General features: G+C 44.7%; 1 protein-coding gene across 1 annotated transcript in view; it reads left to right on the plus strand.

The window, feature by feature from the left end:
• The first annotated feature begins 9,245 nt into the window (after positions 1–9,245).
• The window catches only part of LOC134586153 (apolipoprotein L6-like), a 32,310-nt gene continuing 22,296 nt past the window's right edge, over positions 9,246–19,259 (plus strand). Inside the window, exons 1-2 of the mRNA XM_063441660.1 lie at positions 9,246–9,440; positions 18,728–18,829. Of these exons, the coding sequence (XP_063297730.1) occupies positions 9,246–9,440; positions 18,728–18,829 (297 nt within the window). The remainder of the gene's footprint in view (positions 9,441–18,727; positions 18,830–19,259) is intronic.

A 19,259-nucleotide genomic window follows, 5' to 3' on the forward strand; every position in this document is an offset into this window, starting at 1 on the left:
TCGCAGGCCAGGAAGAGGCCTCCCTCAAAGAGATGGTGGCAGCTTGGTCCAGGAGCAGCTCAAGGTGTCCCGGTGAGTCGCCCCCTGGGGGCAGCACTGAGGGGTAGGAGGGAGAGAGGAGTGCTGGCAGCAGCAAGGCAGCGGTCTCACAGGAAAGGGAAGGGGACCAGGACAGCAGGGCACAGCAGGAGGCAGCGGGTGTTAGAAACAGGACAAAAGGTGCTGAGGCCGAGAGGGAACAGAGGAGGGAGAGTGTTGCCAGGATCGTAGGAGGAGTGAGAGAAGGGAGTAGCGCCAGGTTTGTTGGGGACATGAGAGAAGGGAGAAGCGGCAGTCGGGAGCGGAATAAAGTCAGGCAATCAGGAGAGAGGGAAGGGAGGAAGACTGGACCGGGGAGCACAAGGCGGCAGGTAATAGGCCGTGAGGAAGGAGGATTTCGGGACAGCGGAGAGCGGGAGGCAGTCAGAGGTCACTCCCAGGAGCAACAGGATAGGAGGAGCGCCAGCAGACAGGAAGACAGGGGAACACAGCGTGGAGGGGCGAGCTGTTAAGGCAGCAGGAAGGAATCTGAAGACAGCGGGAGGAACAGGGACAGGAGCCCAGTAGGATGAAGGTCCATTTCCAAGGACAGGTGGTTGTCAGGGTGGCGGTCCGGTTCCCGGGACCCAGACACTGTCCGTGCGGCGGTGCGAGGACTGGGACCCAGTATGCCTGATGTTCAGAGTAGGAGTCACAGTGTGGAGGTGGATTAGCAGGGTCTAGTGCAGGGTAACTGCACGCCCCCTGGTGTTGAGCACCAGCATTTGTGCAGCCACATACCAGAACCCTGATTCAGCTTATGTGGATCCCAGGAACTAGGAGCAGGAATTAAGCAGACCTCCCAGAGCTGAATAGGGAGGTACTGCAGCAGATATGTATCCAGTACAAAAACAAGCAAAGACTAGGAAAGGCACCAAACATGAAAAACAAGACAGAACTAATAGAACCCAGAACCAGAGAAGTAAAAGAGACTGGGAAATCCAGGGATGGAATATAGGAATGAACCCAGAAAAACCCAGCATAAAGAAAACCAGACATAGAATAGAAAACCAAAAAACCCAGAAAAACTAAACAAGAATTGTAAAAAAGGAGTACTGGATACCAGAAGCCATTGCCAGAATAATCCGCAGCTAGGAACAGGATGTGACATAACTCCCCTCCTAAGGAGCGACCTCTGGACTCTCCCAACATCTCCCAGAAAGAGAACAGGAATGGCGAGCAGATCCTGCAACAAAGTCCTCTTGACTTCAATGGAGGCAAGGATCACCCACTGGAGGGGCCTCCTGCATAGGAATCACCAGCAACGAATGAAGATCACCGCCAGAACAGGAGCACTGCCACAAAATCGGAATCGGAACCAGGAAAATCCAGACAGGACTGGATACAGACAGGCAGGTCAGGAAAGCTGCAGAGTCCACTCAACGAACTCCAAGGGCCTACGGCCATACTGTCAGGGTGGTGGTCCGGTGCCCGGGACCCAGACACTGTCTGGGCGGCGGTGCGAGGACCGGGACCCAGTATGCCTGATGTTCCGAGTAGGAGTCACAGTGTGGAGGTGGATTAGCAGGGTCTAGTGCAGGGTAACTGCACGCCCCCTGGTGTTGAGCACCAGCATTTGTGCAGCCACATACCAGAACCCTGATTCAGCTTATGCGGATCCCAGGAACTAGGAGCAGGAATTAAGCAGACCTCCCAGAGCTGAATAGGGAGGTACTGCAGCAGATATGTATCCAGTACAAAAACAAGCAAAGACTAGGAAAGGCACCAAACATGAAAAACAAGACAGAACTAATAGAACCCAGAACCAGAGAAGTAAAAGAGACTGGGAAATCCAGGGATGGAATATAGGAATGAACCCAGAAAAACCCAGCATAAAGAAAACCAGACATAGAATAGAAAACCAAAAAACCCAGAAAAACTAAACAAGAATTGTAAAAAAGGAGTACTGGATACCAGAAGCAATTGCCAGAATAATCCGCAGCTAGGAACAGGATGTGACATAACTCCCCTCCTAAGGAGCGACCTCTGGACTCTCCCAACATCTCCCAGGAAGAGAACAGGAATGGCGAGCAGATCCTGCAACAAAGTCCTCTTGACTTCCATGGAGGCAAGGATCACCCACTGGAGGGGCCTCCTGCATAGGAATCACCAGCAACGAATGAAGATCACCGCCAGAACAGGAGCACTGCCACAAAACCGGAATCGGAACCAGGAAAATCCAGACAGGACTGGATACAGACAGGCAGGTCAGGAAAGCTGCAGAGTCCACTCAACGAACTCCAAGGGCCTACGGCCATACTGTCAGGGTGGTGGTCCGGTGCCCAGGTCCCAAACACTGTCTGGGCGGCGGTGCGAGGACCGGGACCCAGTATGCCTGATGTTCAGAGTAGGAGTCACAGTGTGGAGGTGGATTAGCAGGGTCTAGTGCAGGGTAACTGCACGCCCCCTGGTGTTGAGCACCAGCATTTGTGCAGCCACATACCAGAACCCTGATTCAGCTTATGCGGATCCCAGGAACTAGGAGCAGGAATTAAGCAGACCTCCCAGAGCTGAATAGGGAGGTACTGCAGCAGATATGTATCCAGTACAAAAACAAGGAAAGACTAGGAAAGGCACCAAACATGAAAAACAAGACAGAACTAATAGAACCCAGAACAAGAGAAGGATAGAAAGCTAGTGTCAGGAACCAGGAACCAGACAGAGACAGAAGTAGATGCAAACACACCTTTATTAATAAATAACTTAATAAATAACAAAAGCAAAGTCCAGGAATCAAGCAGGGGTCAGTCACCAGAGCGGGTAGTCAGACAAGCCAGGATCAGGAGCACGGAGAGCAGCGGAGTCAGGAACAAGGCCGGAGTCAGGAACCAGGAGCAAACAGGAAACACAGGAACAAGGAGACTTCTGGGAAACAGGAAACCACGCAAGGGCAAGGAGGTTCTGGGCTTAGCTGCTTAAATAGGCAGAACTGATTAGCAGCAGGGTGATTACTACTCACAGGTGAGTAACCGTGGCAACAAGCAGAAGCAGCTCATAGTAATTGCAGCTGAAAACTCAATCACTGAAACAGAAAGGGTTGCTGTTTAAAACAGCAAAGAAACCCTGACAGTACCTCCCCCTCAACGACTCCCCCCATCTCTGTTGGTGGGTCCGGGCTTCATGGGGAAGCGGGCGTGATAGGAACGAAGGAGGGATGGTGCATGGACATCAGAGGCTGGAACCCAGGAGCGTTCCTCTGGACCGTATCCTTTCCAGTGCACCAAGTATTGGATCTGTCCTCTGAAGACCCGTGAGTCAATGATGCTGCGTATTTCATATTCCTCATGATTGTCAATCAGAACAGGACGTGGACGTGGCACTGAGGTGGTGTAGCGATTACAAACCAACGGTTTCAAGAGGGAAACATGGAAAACATTTGAGATGCGCATGTTAGCAGGAAGGTCAAGTGCGTAAGCTACAGGGTTAACCCTTCCAAGTATACGAAATGGCCCAACGTATCGGGGTGCCAGTTTTTGTGAGGGAACACGGAGGCGTAGGTTGCGGGAAGACAGCCAGACCCTCTCTCCGACCTGATAGGTAGGTGCAGGAAGGCGTCTGCGGTCGGCCTGGAGTTTGTAGTTCTGCATTGCGCGTTGCAAAGAACTCTGAACCTGCACCCAAGTGGAACGGAGTTCCCTGAGATGTTCCTCCAATGCCGGTATCTCCTGTGGCAAGAACGTATCAGGCAACATGGACGGTTGAAACCCATAGTTTGCCAGGAACGGGGATAGCCGGGAGGAGGCATTAATCGCACTATTGTGGGCAAACTCCGCCCAGGGTAGCAGATCAGACCAGTTGTTCTGGTGGTCAGAAATGTAGCAACGCAGAAACTGTTCCAGTGTTTGGTTAGCTCGTTCCGCTGCACCATTGGATTGCGGGTGGTAGGCCGAGGAGAAGGAAAGCTGAATTCCCATTTGCGTACAAAAAGCTCTCCAAAATCTGGACACGAACTGGCTACCCCTATCTGAGACTATCACTTTGGGTAACCCATGCAAACGAAAGATCTCCCGACCAAAAATTGTTGCAAGTTCCTGGGAAGTTGGTAGTTTTTTCAAGGGAATGCAATGCGACATCTTCGAGAATCGGTCAACAACCATGAGAACGACTGTATTGCCACGGGAGACCGAAAGATCTACTATAAAATCCATGGACAAGTGGGTCCAGGGTCGTTCACCATTAGGTATGGTTTGCAGGAGACCCACTGGAGGGCGTCGTGGGGTTTTGTTTTGAGCGCACACAGGACAGGCAGCTACAAAAGCGGTGACATCCGAACGGAGACTAGGCCACCAAAATTGCCGGGATACGGACCAGATTAACTGGTTTTTGCCTGGATGTCCAGCTGCTTTGGGGTCGTGGTATATACTCAATAGTTTCGTACGGAGGTTAATAGGTACAAAACAACGGCCATTAGGTTTCTCTGGAGGAGCATTACTTTGTGCAGCCAGAATCTCCTCGCCTAGGGGTGAGGTGAGGTTAGTACGGATGGTTGCCAGTATATGGTCCGGAGGAATCACAGGAGTAGGGGTTATCTCCTCTCTAGATGGAGGGGAGAACTGTCGAGACAAGGCATCAGCCCGAATGTTTTTTGTACCGGGCAAGTAAGAAACCACATAATTGAATCTTGATAGGAAGAGAGCCCATCTAGCTTGCCGGGGGGAAAGTCGCTTAGCTTCAGAAAGATATGTTAGATTCTTGTGGTCTATGAGTATGAGGATTGGCACTGAAGTACCCTCAAGAAGGTGCCTCCATTCTTTGAGAGCTAAAATTATGGCTAGAAGTTCTCTATCACCAATCTGGTAGTTGCATTCCGCCGGGTTCAATTTCCTCGAGAAATACCCGCACGGATGCCTGGAGCTCTCTGGGTTAGGACGTTGAGACAGGAGGGCGCCCACTCCTGTCTCAGACGCATCGACCTCAAAAATGAATGGTAAGGCAGGGTTAGGGTGTGCCAGTATAGGAGCAGCAGCAAAGGCGACTTTGAGAGACTCAAAGGCAGTAATGGCTTCCTGTGACCAATGCTGTGGATCAGCATCTCTCCTGGTCATGTCCGTGAGAGGTTTAACCAAGGAAGAAAAGTTGCGTATGAACTTCCGATAATAATTGGCGAAGCCCAGAAACCGTTGTATAGAGCGAAGACCCGTAGGTCGAGGCCATTTTAGTACAGCCGAAAGTTTCTCCGGATCCATAGAGAATCCAGCATCTGAGATAACATATCCCAAGAATGTGACCTGTTTGCAGTGAAACTCACATTTCTCCAATTTGCAGAACAGATTATTTTCTCTAAGTCTCTGTAGAACACGAGAAACGTCTGCGTGATGGTTCTCGAGAGATGTGGAATGGATCAGAATATCATCAAGATAAACCACCACACATTGCTGCAGCATATCTCGCAGGACGTCATTTATAAATTCTTGGAAAACCGCCGGAGCATTGCAAAGACCAAAGGGCATTACTAGGTATTCGTAATGGCCGCTCCTGGTGTTAAATGCGGTTTTCCATTCGTGGTCCTCTTTTATCCGGACGAGATTATATGCCCCTCTCAGATCAAGTTTGGTGAAGACCGTTGCTCCCTTGAGGCGGTCAAATAATTCCGTGATTAATGGAATGGGGTAGGCATTCTTAATAGTAATGCGATTGAGACCCCTATAGTCGATACAGGGTCTCAACTCGCCATCTTTTTTCTTTACAAAGAAAAAGCCGGCCCCGGCAGGAGAAGATGACTTCCGAATAAAACCCTTAGACAGTGCATCGGTAACATACTCCTCCATGGCTCGATTCTCTGCTACAGACAGTGGGTAAATCCGGCCCCGGGGAGGATTGGTACCCGGTTGGAGTTCGATACCACAGTCATACGGACGGTGTGGTGGCAGAACGCTGGCTTGACCCTTGTCAAATACATCTTGGAATTCTTGGTACTCAGCGGGTAAGGAAGAGGCAGAACATGCGCCCAAAACTTTGACCGGTTTCTGGAGACAGGACAATGTGCATTGCTGGGACCATGATAATATCTCAGCTTTGCGCCAATCAATTGTGGGGTTATGCTTCTGTAACCAAGGGTATCCCAAAACAACCTGGTAATATGGAGAGGAAATGACCTGGAATTGGGTCGTCTCATGATGTAGCGCCCCTACAGCCAGAGATATGGGCACGGTTTCTTGGGTCACGTGGGTTGGCTGTATTGGTCTGCCATCGATGGCTTCGAAGGCTAGTGGGGAGTTGCGAGACTGTAAGGGTATAGAGTGCTTTGCTGCAAATGCACAATCTATAAACAAGCCTGCGGCCCCAGAATCAAGTAACGCCCGGGTTTCAATGGATGAATCAGGCCAGGAGAGGATAACAGGCACCAAGGGTTTGCGCACACATATCTCTGGGTCTGCAGAAAGACCACCCAAGATCTGCCCCTGACAGTATCTTGGGTGCGGGCCCTTTGCCGGACGAATCGGGCAAAATTTTAACAAGTGACCATGGTGTCCGCAGTATAGGCACAGACCCTCCCTCCTCCTAAAGGCTCTCTCCTTGACCGAGAGGCGTGAGAAGCCTAACTGCTTTGGCTCCACACAGACAGAGGACTCAGGACCAGGAGGCATGGGAGGTGAGGGAGGTTCGGGTGGGCAAGAAAAGCTCGGTGCCAAATTTACAAGAGGCCTCCGCAGGCGCTCCTTGGATGAGGATCTCTCTCGGAGTCTGATGTCAATGAGGGTGACAAATGATATCAGTTCCTCGAGATCTTTAATTCTCTGGCTGCAATCTCATTTTTAAACACATCGGAGAGACCTTGTGCAAAGGCAGCCACGAGAGTCTCGTTGTTCCAGCCACCCTCTGCTGCCATGGTACGGAATTCACTGGCATACTCGACAATAGTTTTTGTGCCCTGAGAATTAGACATGAGTAGTTCGGCAGTAGGGGTGGAGCGAGCTGGAATATCAAAAACCCTATTGAAGGATGCAACAAATTCAGGGTAATTGTAAATAATAGGCCTCTCTGCCTCCCAGAGAGGTTTTGCCCAAGCTAGGGCCTTTTCAGACAGCAAAGAAATCATGAAGTGAACTTTGTCACTGTCTGTAGGAAATGCCTGGGGCAGGGTTTCAAGGTATCCTTTAACCTGATTTATAAATTCTCTGCACTGTGCTGGGTCGCCCCCAAAATACTGAGGGAGCGGGACAGGCCCAGTCATTTCTCTAGCCGCTACAGGTTTGGAGGCTACAGCCGGTGCTAGAACAGGAAGTGAGGCAGAGGCGGCCGCAATCGCAGGCTGGCCGGGTACTGGATCCAGATGGGCATACTGGTCCAAAAGGTGGTTCTGCTGGTCCCACCGGGTAAATAGGTTAGGTATAGGTGTCTTGCCTGTACCATCTGTATTCATGGCCCTTGCGTAATGACAGGAACCAGGAACCAGACAGAGACAGAAGTAGATGCAAACACACCTTTATTTATAAATAACTTAATAAATAACAAAAGCAAAGTCCAGGAATCAAGCAGGGGTCAGTCACCAGAGCGGGTAGTCAGACAAGCCAGGATCAGGAGCACGGAGAGCAGCGGAGTCAGGAACAAGGCCGGAGTCAGGAACCAGGAGCAAACAGGAAACACAGGAACAAGGAGACTTCTGGGAAACAGGAAACCACGCAAGGGCAAGGAGGTTCTGGGCTTAGCTGCTTAAATAGGCAGAACTGATTAGCAGCAGGGTGATTACTACTCACAGGTGAGTAACCGTGGCAACAAGCAGAAGCAGCTCATAGTAATTGCAGCTGAAAACTCAATCACTGAAACAGAAAGGGTTGCTGTTTAAAACAGCAAAGAAACCCTGACAGCTAGACCCAGAACATGTACACAATACGTAGGGAAACATTGACATAACATGGGCAGGACTGGACAGGACAGTACATGGACTGGGAATACAAACTAAAACAAGACAAGATATGATAGGCAAAACAAGCGGAGAATTAACTAAGTACTATATATGAAAGTCATGAGGATTTAGTTATATTATATGATCATACATTGCATAAGCCTGCCAACAACGCCAATGTACCCCATATTTGGCAGGTCCTACTCTGCCTAATGTAAGCTAAACCAACCAAAGAAAACACACATAGTACTTACCTGCAAGAAAGGGCAGAAGACTTGAGCAGCTGCCTGCAGGAACACTGAAACAAAAGGAATGATGGAAAATAAACAGGTGTGGCAACATAAAACAAACATTTAAATGAATCCAAGAGACTGGGAAATCCAGGGACGGAATATAGGAATGAACCCAGAAAAACCCAGCATAAAGCAAACCAGACAAAGAATAGAAAACCAAAAAAACAAGAAAAACTAAACAAGAATTGTAATAAGAGTACTGGATACCAGAAGCCATTGCCAGAATGATCCACAGCTAGGAACAGGATGTGACAGTGATTGAGGCACCGGCGCAGGGTCGTCAGAGAGGAGCTACACTGCTCGGAGGAAGAGAGGAAGCAGGCAGGATGAATGGACAAGGCATAGGTGAGGGAGTCAGGATGACAGGTCGGAGCACAGGAAAGAAGGGCGTGTGAGGCTGCATTCGGACAGACTACCCAGGCTGTATTCTCCTTGCAGGTCGATGAGTAGGACACCCACGAGATCAAGACATGAACAGTAGGGGAGGAGTCGGCGTACCCTTGATACTTCTGAGCCGGTCGAGGCGGAAGGAAGGATGGCATCCTGCCGGGGGCCTACGCGGTGAGTCACCAACTGCACCACACTCGGGGAGTCTACTAGGGTGTTTAAGATCACTATTGGAATCATGGTCAGGGGACGGGGGGGTCGCCACCACAGTTCGAGAGAGTATGGGCTGCGGAAGGCGGTCGGGAGGCGGGGGTTAGGCCCGAGTGGCGGCAGCGACCAAGGTGAGTGAGGGCGCTGATGATTGGTCCAGTTGCGGGGGTAATCACAGAGTCTCAAGATGCTTTTAAAAAGGTAAGCCGAATGTGGGGGTGTCACCGGTGAGGGTAGGCGCGATGCTGCCTTGGTTAAAACTATACGCTAACCAAGAGGTGGCGAGGTTCTTATGGCTGGGATTTACGGCGGGTTTCGTGATTCCGTTTCAAGACAAAGGTCCGGGTGAGTTATGTGAAAATCTTCGGTCGGTGTGGGAGCATCCAGGGGTAGCTAGAGAACAGTTATTCAAGGAAGTGCAATTGGGTAGGATGGCAGGGCCATTTGCTTCCCCACCATTAGTAGGTTTGCGAGTGTCTCCACTTGTGGTGGTCCCCAAGAAGGAGGCTGATAAATTCCGTATGATACATCATTTATCGTACCCAAAGGGGGCATCGGTAAATGATGATATCGACAAGGCCCTGTGTTCTGTTTCCTACACATCATTTGACAAGGCTGTCGAGTTGGTAAGAAAAGCAGGGCATGGGACACTGATGGCGAAAATGGATGTGGAAGCGGCATTCAGGCTGCTTCCCATACACCCGGATTGTCATCACCTACTGGGATGTTATTTCGAAGGGGGGTATTTCGTGGACTTGTGCCTACCTATGGGATGCGCCATCTCATGTGCTTACTTCGAAAAGTTTAGCACCTTTTTGGAATGGGTGGTATGGTGGGAATCGGCAGGGGGTGCAGTGGTGTACTACCTTGACGATTTTTTATGCGTCAGCCCGCCAGAAACGGAGCGCTGTAGCCAAATATTGAAGTCGTTTTAGTGGGTGGCACATAAGTTCGGAGTGCCGTTGGCAGAGGACATAACGGTGGGGCCAGCTACGTGCCTCAGCTTTCTGGGGTTGGAGATCGACTCAGTACAAGGGGAATGCAGGTTGCCTTGGGACAAGCTGCAAGCCCTTAGGCGACTGGTGGACACAGTTAGGAAGGCAAGGAAGGTAACCTTACGAGAGCTTCAGTCGTTAATAGGGAGCCTTAATTTTGCATGTCGGGTAATTCCCATGGGGAGGGTCTTCTGCAGACAATTGGGGCGGGCGACGAGCGGGGTGAAAAAAACGTTGCATTATAGCAGAATGTCGGTAGCCATGAAATAAAACCTGGGGGTATGGGCGAGGTTTTTGCAGGAATTTAACGGGAGAGTGTTTTTTCGGGAACCAATGGGGTCATCGGAAGACGTGTGCTTGTTGACAGACGCATCGGGTAGCGTCGGGTTCGGGGCGTACCTAGTGGGACAATCGTGCGCGGAGAGGTGGCTGGAGGCCTGGAAAGCGAGCCCGTTGATTAGGAACATGGCGTTTTGGGAATTTTTGCGGGTGGTCGTAGCGGTAGCATTATGGGGTTCAGAGCTAGCCAATAAGAGAGTGGTGTTCAATTCGGATAACATGGCAGTGGTGCAGGCAATCAACGGGTTATCTGCTTCTTCGTGGCCGGTGGTACAGTTACTAAGACAATTAGTACTCCTATGCATGTCGTTTAATATTGTGTTTCGAGCTAGACATATTCCGGGGCTGACCAATGTAGTCGCTGATGCGCTGTCTCGTTTACAGTGCGAGCGTTTTCGTGATGCAGCGCCGGAAGCAAAGGAAACGGGACAAGCTTGTCCAGCAGAGATGTGGCAGCTCGGGACGTCCTGCTTGGGGAGTACTTAAAGAAGTCTTTGGCACCTGGCACTTGGTCCTCATACGTTAAGGTTTGGAAGGTTTGGAACAATGCAGCAGTAAGGGGCGGAGGGCTCGGTGAACGATCGGCTGGACGTGCTGTTATGGATCCTATGCTGCTTGTTCGTGAAGCAATCATCGCCATCGATGGTGGACAGGCACTTGTCAGCGTTAGCATTCCTGTTCAAGTTTAATGGCTGGGACGACTTGACGAAGCATTTTATAGTGAGGCAAGGGGTACGGGGATTCAAGAAGGGTAAGAAAACAGGAGATACCAGGAGGCCAGTTTCGTTCACGGTATTGCAAGGGTTGATAGGCAAGCTATCTGAGATATGTTTTTCCGCGTTTGAAGTGGTGTTGTTTACGGTGGCGTTTTCATGGGCCTTTTTTGGAGCGTTTTAGATAGTGGAATTGGTTAGCGCCAACAAGAAGGGGTTGGCGGGCTCAGGTTGGAAGAAGTGACGGTTTGTGGGGACAGGGTACAGATACGACTGGTTCGCTCTAAGAAGGATGTCTTCGGGAAAGGTTGCATGGTTACATTATTTGAATTACCGGGGTCTGGATTGTGTCCAATGGCGTGTGGGGCCGGGTTTTTGGAAAACCGACCGGATGTGAAAGGATGTTTCTTTATACATGCTGAAAGCACAGCGCTGTCGCGCTTCCAATTTGTGAGGGTTTTCCGGTTGGGCTTACAGAAGTTAGGACTGGAGCCTATGGAGATCGGAACACATTCATTCCGTACAGGTGCAGCAACTGAAGCAATGCGCTTGGGCTTAGGAGACGAGCAGATTAAACAGATCGGGAGATGGGAATCGCTAAGGTTCCGCTCGTATGTACAGCCAGATAGACTGGTGTGAGGAGGTGGACAATGTGGGGAGAGTTTGGGAGAGTATATGCACACTATTAGACGCTTCTATTTGACTCTCAGATATGAAGTGCACCGCAGGCCGCAAATGTACTATTTAGCAGATTAGCAGCAAAACAATTAGAATGTTTACCACTGTGCTGTAAGCACACTATTAGATGCTTCTATTTGACTCTCAGATATGAAGTGCACCCCACTAAAATACTATTTAGCAGTTTAGCACCCAACATTTTTAAGTTTTAAAACTGCAATGTGACAGCAGTATTTGACGCTTCTATTTGACCCTCAGACATGAATTGCACCCCACTAATGTAGTTTTTAGCACCCAAAAAATTTTAAGTTTTAAAACTGCAATGTGACAGCAGTATTTGACGATTCTATTTGACTCTCAGATGTGAAGTGCACCCCACTAATGTACTTTTTAGCACTCAAAAAATGTTAAGTTCTAAAACTGCAATGTGACAGCAGAATTTGATGATTCTATTTGACTCTCAGATATGAAGTGCACCCCACTAATGTACTATCCCACTAATGTACTATTTAGCACCAAACAAAAATTGACTTTTTAAAACTCTGATGTAACCGGGGTATTTGAATCTTCTATTTGACTCTCAGATATGAAGTGCACCCCACTAATGTACTAGTTTGCAGAATTCGTTCCTAAACTGTCCCTCACAGCTGCAGCATCCTGTCCCTACACTAATAAGAGCTCATGTGCGTGCGGCGCTACATGACTCCAGCTTATATATAGAGGCTGGGTCACATGCTGCACTGGCCAATCACAGCCATGCCATTAGTAGGCATGGCTGTGATGGCTTCTAAGGGCACACGAGTCAAACGCTTGTTGATTGGCTGCCCTTTAAATCGCCGAACACCGAACTCCAACCCGAACATACAGTAATATGTCCGTGTTCGGGTCCGGGGTTCAAAATCCGTAATTTTCGGTACGAACCCAAACTTTACAGTCCGGGTTCACTCAACTCTAATCATAATTAACCGTTATACAGATCAGGGCTTCACTGTTTAATTCATAGTGATCAGCACAAGTGATTTTTTTCTTGTTAACCCTAAATCCTAAGCTTGGATACTCTAAACTTATACCAAAGTTAATTTTTCTATACTAAATGCACTAATCTTCTTTACTGATAGGTAACAAGTTTCAGTTTTACTGAACTAGACATTAAAGGACCACTCTAGGCACCCAGACCACTTCAGCTTAATGAGGTGGTCTGGGTGCCAGGTCCCTCTAGGATTAACCCTTTTTTTTTTATAAACATAGCAGTTTCAGAGAAACTGCTATGTTTATACTGAGGGTTAATCCAGCCTCCTAAACCTCTAGTGGCTGTCTCACTGACAGCCGCTAGAGGCGCTTGCGTGATTCTCACTGTGAAAATCACAGTGAGAGCACGCAAGCGTCCATAGGAAAGCATTGTAAATGCTTTCCTGTGCGACCGGCTGAATGCGCGCGCGGCTCCTGCCGCGCATGCGCATTCAGCCGATGACGTCGCAAGGAAGAAGGAGAGGAGGAGGAAAGCTCCCCGCCCGGCGCTGGAAAAAGAGGTAAGTTTAACCCCTTCCTCTTTCCAGAGCCCGGCGGGAACGAGTATGTTTTCCTGGCACTATAGTGGTCCTTTAAGGTGATATCCCCTTTCTCCCTCTTTGTTCTAATTGTTGAAACTCAAGAGATTCTTACTTTTTCTAACATTGTTACAATTACATTACATACTTTCCAATAGTTACCTCATCTGGCTACTGACCGTGTAATTAAGTATGCCTTACCAACTTTGTGAAAGGTATCACTTAGCACTATCTTTTGTCTGTACATACTCTTATCCCCTGTATATATTTTCCTATCCTCTGTATCTCTGTATTTCAAGGTTACTTAACCTTTTTTTTTTAATTATAGCTATTAAATGTTAGATTTTAAAGTTTAGTTTATTTTTTATCCCAATCTATCAGGACAGATTTTGTTCTCTCATTTCAATCTCCTTGCAAGAATTAAGTATTCAAAAAAAAAAAAAAGGGGGGGGGGGGAATGACCAATCTGAATAATAATAATATGATAAGAGGAAAAGTATTACAGACAAAAATACTTTCACTTTCACTTGTCAGGCAATAAATACAAACGCACACCTCTGTTAATTCACTGCAACTGCACTGGATAACGTACTAGGTAAGCATTTAGGTTTGATTAAGTCTGTTCTAAGACATCTTTCTTGCTTGTTGAATTTATATATATATATATATATCTTGTTGCTTATTTTAATCTATGGAAACATTAACATATAATCACTCCCAAATTATAAGGTTACACATAAAAATACAGTTTTAAATTTAATAAGGCTACTTAAAATCAATTATTTCAGCAAACAGATATGAGGATTCAGTTTCACTATAGGGCCATACTGTACTCACCACTACATCACAGTACCCCGATATCAGTAGGTCCTACACTAATTCCAGTGTGGGAGACAAATCAAATAGTGCTAGTGCTAAATAAGTTAAAATAATCGGTTGTAAGAGCATTATATCATAATGAACATATATCATGAAAAATTAGTGTGATGAAAAAAACAATGCAAAAAAGTGGGGTGTCAGAACTAAACAATTAAGGTGTATATACTCACCATGCATATGTCTGCTCTATACCAAATGAAAATTATAATTCATTAATTACTATCCAAAACCTCTTCAAATGTATACTTTTCCTGTGGTCACTTTTACAGGGGCATCTGAAGTTGGGGAATGGGGTGTACAGACCCAATAGATATCTGGTCTGGACTACAAAGTTACATAGTAGAAAAAGAGAAAAATGGAATTGGGGGCACACCAGGAACATGCATATCTCAGTAATGGTGCTACCGTGGAACTTAATCCCCATATTTGTTAGCTGAGATATATGATTTTAAGTAGCCTTATAAAATCTAAAACTGTATTTTGTATGTGTGCGCTGTTCCTTAATCTGCATATTGTATACATTTTGGTCTCTATGGCAGCACCATTACTGAAAAAAATGTGTGTTCAGTGTGTGCACCAAATTCCCTTTTTCTTTTTACTATATAATTCTCCCAGTCTGGGGCATTTAAGAGACCTAATCTCGGGAGGGACATGTACATGCTCATGTTTTGTTAATTTCATTAATTTAATTCATTCAGTCATATTTTTTTTTCGTTTGGCAGGTATAGTCTTCTCATGCATAGGATAGATATGATGCTATTTAGTTGAAGTACCCCTCGGACCTCACATTATTTTACTCTATTAGTTTGCATTTTCACAAATCTCTGACAAGCAATTACTTATTTTCGGTTACTGATAGCAACAGTAGCTTGAACTAGTATGTAATCTATTACTAACCTCTAAAGGGGTCTCTTTTATGTTCCATACATATTTTTCACAGTTGCTCACTATGTTTTGATTTATAAAATGAGTGGCTGTGCTCTCTTTTGCTTATAATTTATTATTTTTCGTTTCCAATGTTCAATACGAATCAAAATGTATGTAACTTTTGTGTATAGGGCAGATTGTATCTTTCTATGCATGGGATTAGTATAATTCCTACTTAGTTAAGATGCCATTCTGCTTTTTATTTATTTTTTAAGTATGATTTATATACATCTTTTAGATCATTCATATTTCAAGCTATCAGCATTGCTTTATCATTTCTCTATCTACACAAGTTTTTCCTTAACTCTAACATGGCATGAATTATTTTCCGTACCTACTTATATGCACAACCTTTCGTGTAGTGCCCATTTTGATGCACATTTGGGCTCTTACTGCGTATTGACTCACTGGAGGTTTCAGCACGATTCCTGTTCTTACTCCAGCCTCCCCATGTTTTATCTTTTTATGTGTTTTTTTTTTTTACTTTGCAGCCTGTGTATACTTTTGTTGTTTGCTTTTGAGTGGTACTTTCTTACACTCTTATACACTTCACTCTTTATGTACTCTTTCACTTAGGAGATCACTGGTGTTTCCAATTCGTAACGTATTTCATAGACACACTAATTTATATGGGTATACTAATCCTATCCTTTTATTTAGACCACTTTAGAGATATTTCGTGAGTCTACCATCATTTCAGGTATTGCAAATGTATGAGTGTTTCAAATAGTGTGTAATTTATTATGCTAATTGATTAAACTTGGTGGTGAAATCACTTCATGTTACTGCCTATGTATTCTGCTTTATGTTTCAATGTGGTTGTCATTAAAAAAAAAAAGTTCAGAACAGGACTGAAACATCAACTGTATGTGTACCACTTCTGCACAATAAAGAAAATATTGCTCGCACAGAAAAAAAGTATTCAGAGTGCACTTTGTTGGAATTGTGTGTGTGTGTGTGTGTGTGTGTATATATATATATATATATATATATATATATATATATATATATATATATATATATATATATATTAGTGTACTTTTTAATTATTATTATTTTTTTTTACTTTATTTTCTAGCTTGGGGAGCTTCCTGAAAACCCAGGCAGTCCCCCTGCAGGTAGTGCTTCAGACTGCCATTCTGGTCATATGATTTATTGGATTTCCTGCAGGAAATTGCCGCGCTAGTAGGGATTGCCGCGGTAGTTAAGTATACTGGCCATGGAGAACTGCAAACCATTACAGCGTTGAATGCCACCGTAACAGATTTTAAGCCAGGTTATAGTAAACTGACATAGAATGCCGTAATAGTGTTAAGAGCCTAAGGTACTTTTATTTAACGAGGTTTCAACCATATCCATATGGAATAGGTCAGAGATTTTTGTGTGGAGCAGTGATGGTGATGGAGGAGAAGGCTCTATCCAATTATGCAGTATACTTTGCAAGCTAGCTGCGGCTTAGAGTTTTGTAACCTGGTTTGAATTCTCCCTCGTTACCCCCAGTACTGCCAATATTCTGTCCCCACAACTTACTCCATATTCTCCTCCACATTCTGCCCTTTTCCTCATATCCCCCCACACCTTCAACTTTTTCCATATCCCCCAACTTATGTTCCTTTTTTCCATGAAACTAAAGATTGAGTTAAACAAAATGAATGGACTAAATCACCCCTATACCGAGAATATCACGGACGGGGGTTGGTCAGTTGGGGTGCTACCAATTCCACCCAGGGCTTAACCCTTATAGTAAAGATGTAGATATCAGGGAAACCTCATGTGAGAATCCCTGGTTCGGTATTTCATAAAACTAAGTAATAGATTGAATGAAATGTCTTCAACATTAAACAATGTGTGAGGAGATTGCTACAATATAGCAAAAGATAACCATTTAACTGTCTATTCAATGATATAACAGGCTTTATTATTCATTGCCAAAAATAAAGATAAAACTGACAATTGTATATATATGCTAAATATAGTGATCCTAAAAATCAAGCCACCAGGTGATATATTATTCTTTATATATTTCCTATTAGCATAATAAACATCCCTTCAGAATCATTCCATGATTTACAATGTACAAATAACCTGGACATCTGAGACGTCGGAGAAATTGTCCAGCACGTCCGCCATGTCCGGCCTGCCCACACCATGTGGCCTTCTAAAGAACTTGCCACTGTCGGCTGAAAACCCATGGCGGTCCAGCCTCGTTTTTTTATTCTTCCGCCCCATTTGCTTGCGGAAAACCGTTGGCTACAGCCAGGACAGTTTGTGCCCAGAAGGCTCCTTTTTAAAAGTTTTTTTGTGCTTCATCAACGGAGCTCTGGGAACATGTGACCGCTCCCATCGTGCGTTAGCTCCGTCGCCCAGTTCAACTATTTAGACTTAAAATTAAAAAAAAAAACACTTTAGACACAACAATCCCTAAATCCTGGACTGGTAGGGGGTACTTGAGGACCAGGTTGGGAACCCCTTCTTTAGAGAATAACTTTCAAAGAGTAACTGTGTTCAAAATGTGTGTTTTAATTTGTTGTCTATTTCTCTACAGGTACATTAATTTCACAAAATCACATCCAATATGGTAAGCATGAAATGCTGCTTACTCTTCTCACTACTTTACCTTAAACAAAATTAATAATTACCCAAAAGTAATATTTGCTACTCGTTGTAATATGGGAGTATTATTGACCTCCATGGGATTTTTATTTAATGTATTTATATGCTTTTTTAATGTGGGCACTGGCTAGCAAGCTCTGGCCAGCTGCCACATTATTAAAAGAACTCTAGAAGCATCAAAACAACTTTGATGTTAAAGAATTAAATCACTTTTGTTTCTGTTCATGCAGTTCTGTCCACACCTCCCCTGACTGTGACCTACACAGCCTACATTTTCAATCAGCTGTTAACTCGATTTAGACGTTTTTATCTTCTGCTCAGTAAACTAGACTTTAATCACACACAGGAGGCTCCTGCAGGTTCTAGAAGGCTATTAACAGAGTAGGATATAAGAAATTCTAAAATAAACTGAATGTGTAATATAGGAAATTTAAAACTGTGATGCCTCCTTACAGGAAGTGTTTAGGAAGGCTGTACAAATCACATGCAGGGAGTTGTGACTAGGGATGTATAAACAAAGTGATTTAACTCTTAAATGACACTAAACTGAGCAGCGAGACTGCAGGGGCATGATCCGCACACCAAAACTGCTTCATTAGCTAAAACTGTCTTGGTGATTATAGTGTCTCTTTAACTTCAGCGTCACTAAAGGTTTTTCTAAATATTTAGTCAAAGAAGCAAGTGAATGATAATTAACTGTTTGCCATTCTAATTACTACTGCATCTATTTTTGAAATAGAATTCCAGGTTTTGTAAGAATAGGGATATACCCTTTACTTTTTAGTGTAGATTTATTTTCTGGTTTGCTTCACTCTTATGGTATCTTTAATAGCAGAATGACCAGGAAATGTAGACCTGTTTGGACTTAAGATTTTCAAAATATCTATCCGCTTCTTGAATATCTGATCTAAATATTTTGTCAAAAAAGCAAGTGAATGATAATTTGCAAATGTGCATCCTAGCAGATGCAGTCAGTTCCGAAATTTATATGGTGAATCTTTAGAATCCTATACTTTGTATAGGATTCGGATGGGAAAGCACCAATTTTACTTTGCACAATTTGCTTGGGCGATAGAACTTCAAACGCATTTGACTTTAATGAATATGAGAATTGCTTTAAAAAGTAGTTAACACTGCATACCTAAATGGTAAAATTGTAAGTAAAAATTGTTCATGAAATTTATTTCATCTACATTTTTTTAACAAGACATATTTTTCTTAGGTAAAGATTAATCATAAGGAAGTGTGTCCTGACACATGTGAAAAAGAACCTTTGGACTGTTTTAAAAACGCCTTGGAATTATATTCAGATACTGAGAAAAAGGTTTGTACCTAAAGCTTTAGAAATATATTTTGATGGTTTGCAATTTGTTTTCATCATGCATCTTCAGAGTAGGAACACAAACAAAAAGTAATAATTATCTGAGAAAGGAAAAAAAAATCAATATTTTGTGCACAGAAGCTATGACATATTTGGGTTTATCCACTAAAATGACCATATTTCAACCACATTTACCCTTTTCATATTTACTAATGTTAAATACTATCGAAATGCATTCATTTTAATTGAATGAACACAATTTCATTCAGTGTCTGATTTAAAATCAATAATGTATAGGCATTTTTACAACTCATGGACTGGCATAAACCCTTTGGATTTATCTGAGGATAAATGAGATATCTTCAAAAAAATATTAAAAATGTACACTGCTCAGTATATACCGTTGGGTAACAAATATAAAAGAAACAAACTG

The sequence above is a fragment of the Pelobates fuscus genome, chromosome 2 (genome assembly GCF_036172605.1).
Source record: "Pelobates fuscus isolate aPelFus1 chromosome 2, aPelFus1.pri, whole genome shotgun sequence".
NCBI lineage: Eukaryota > Metazoa > Chordata > Amphibia > Anura > Pelobatidae > Pelobates > Pelobates fuscus.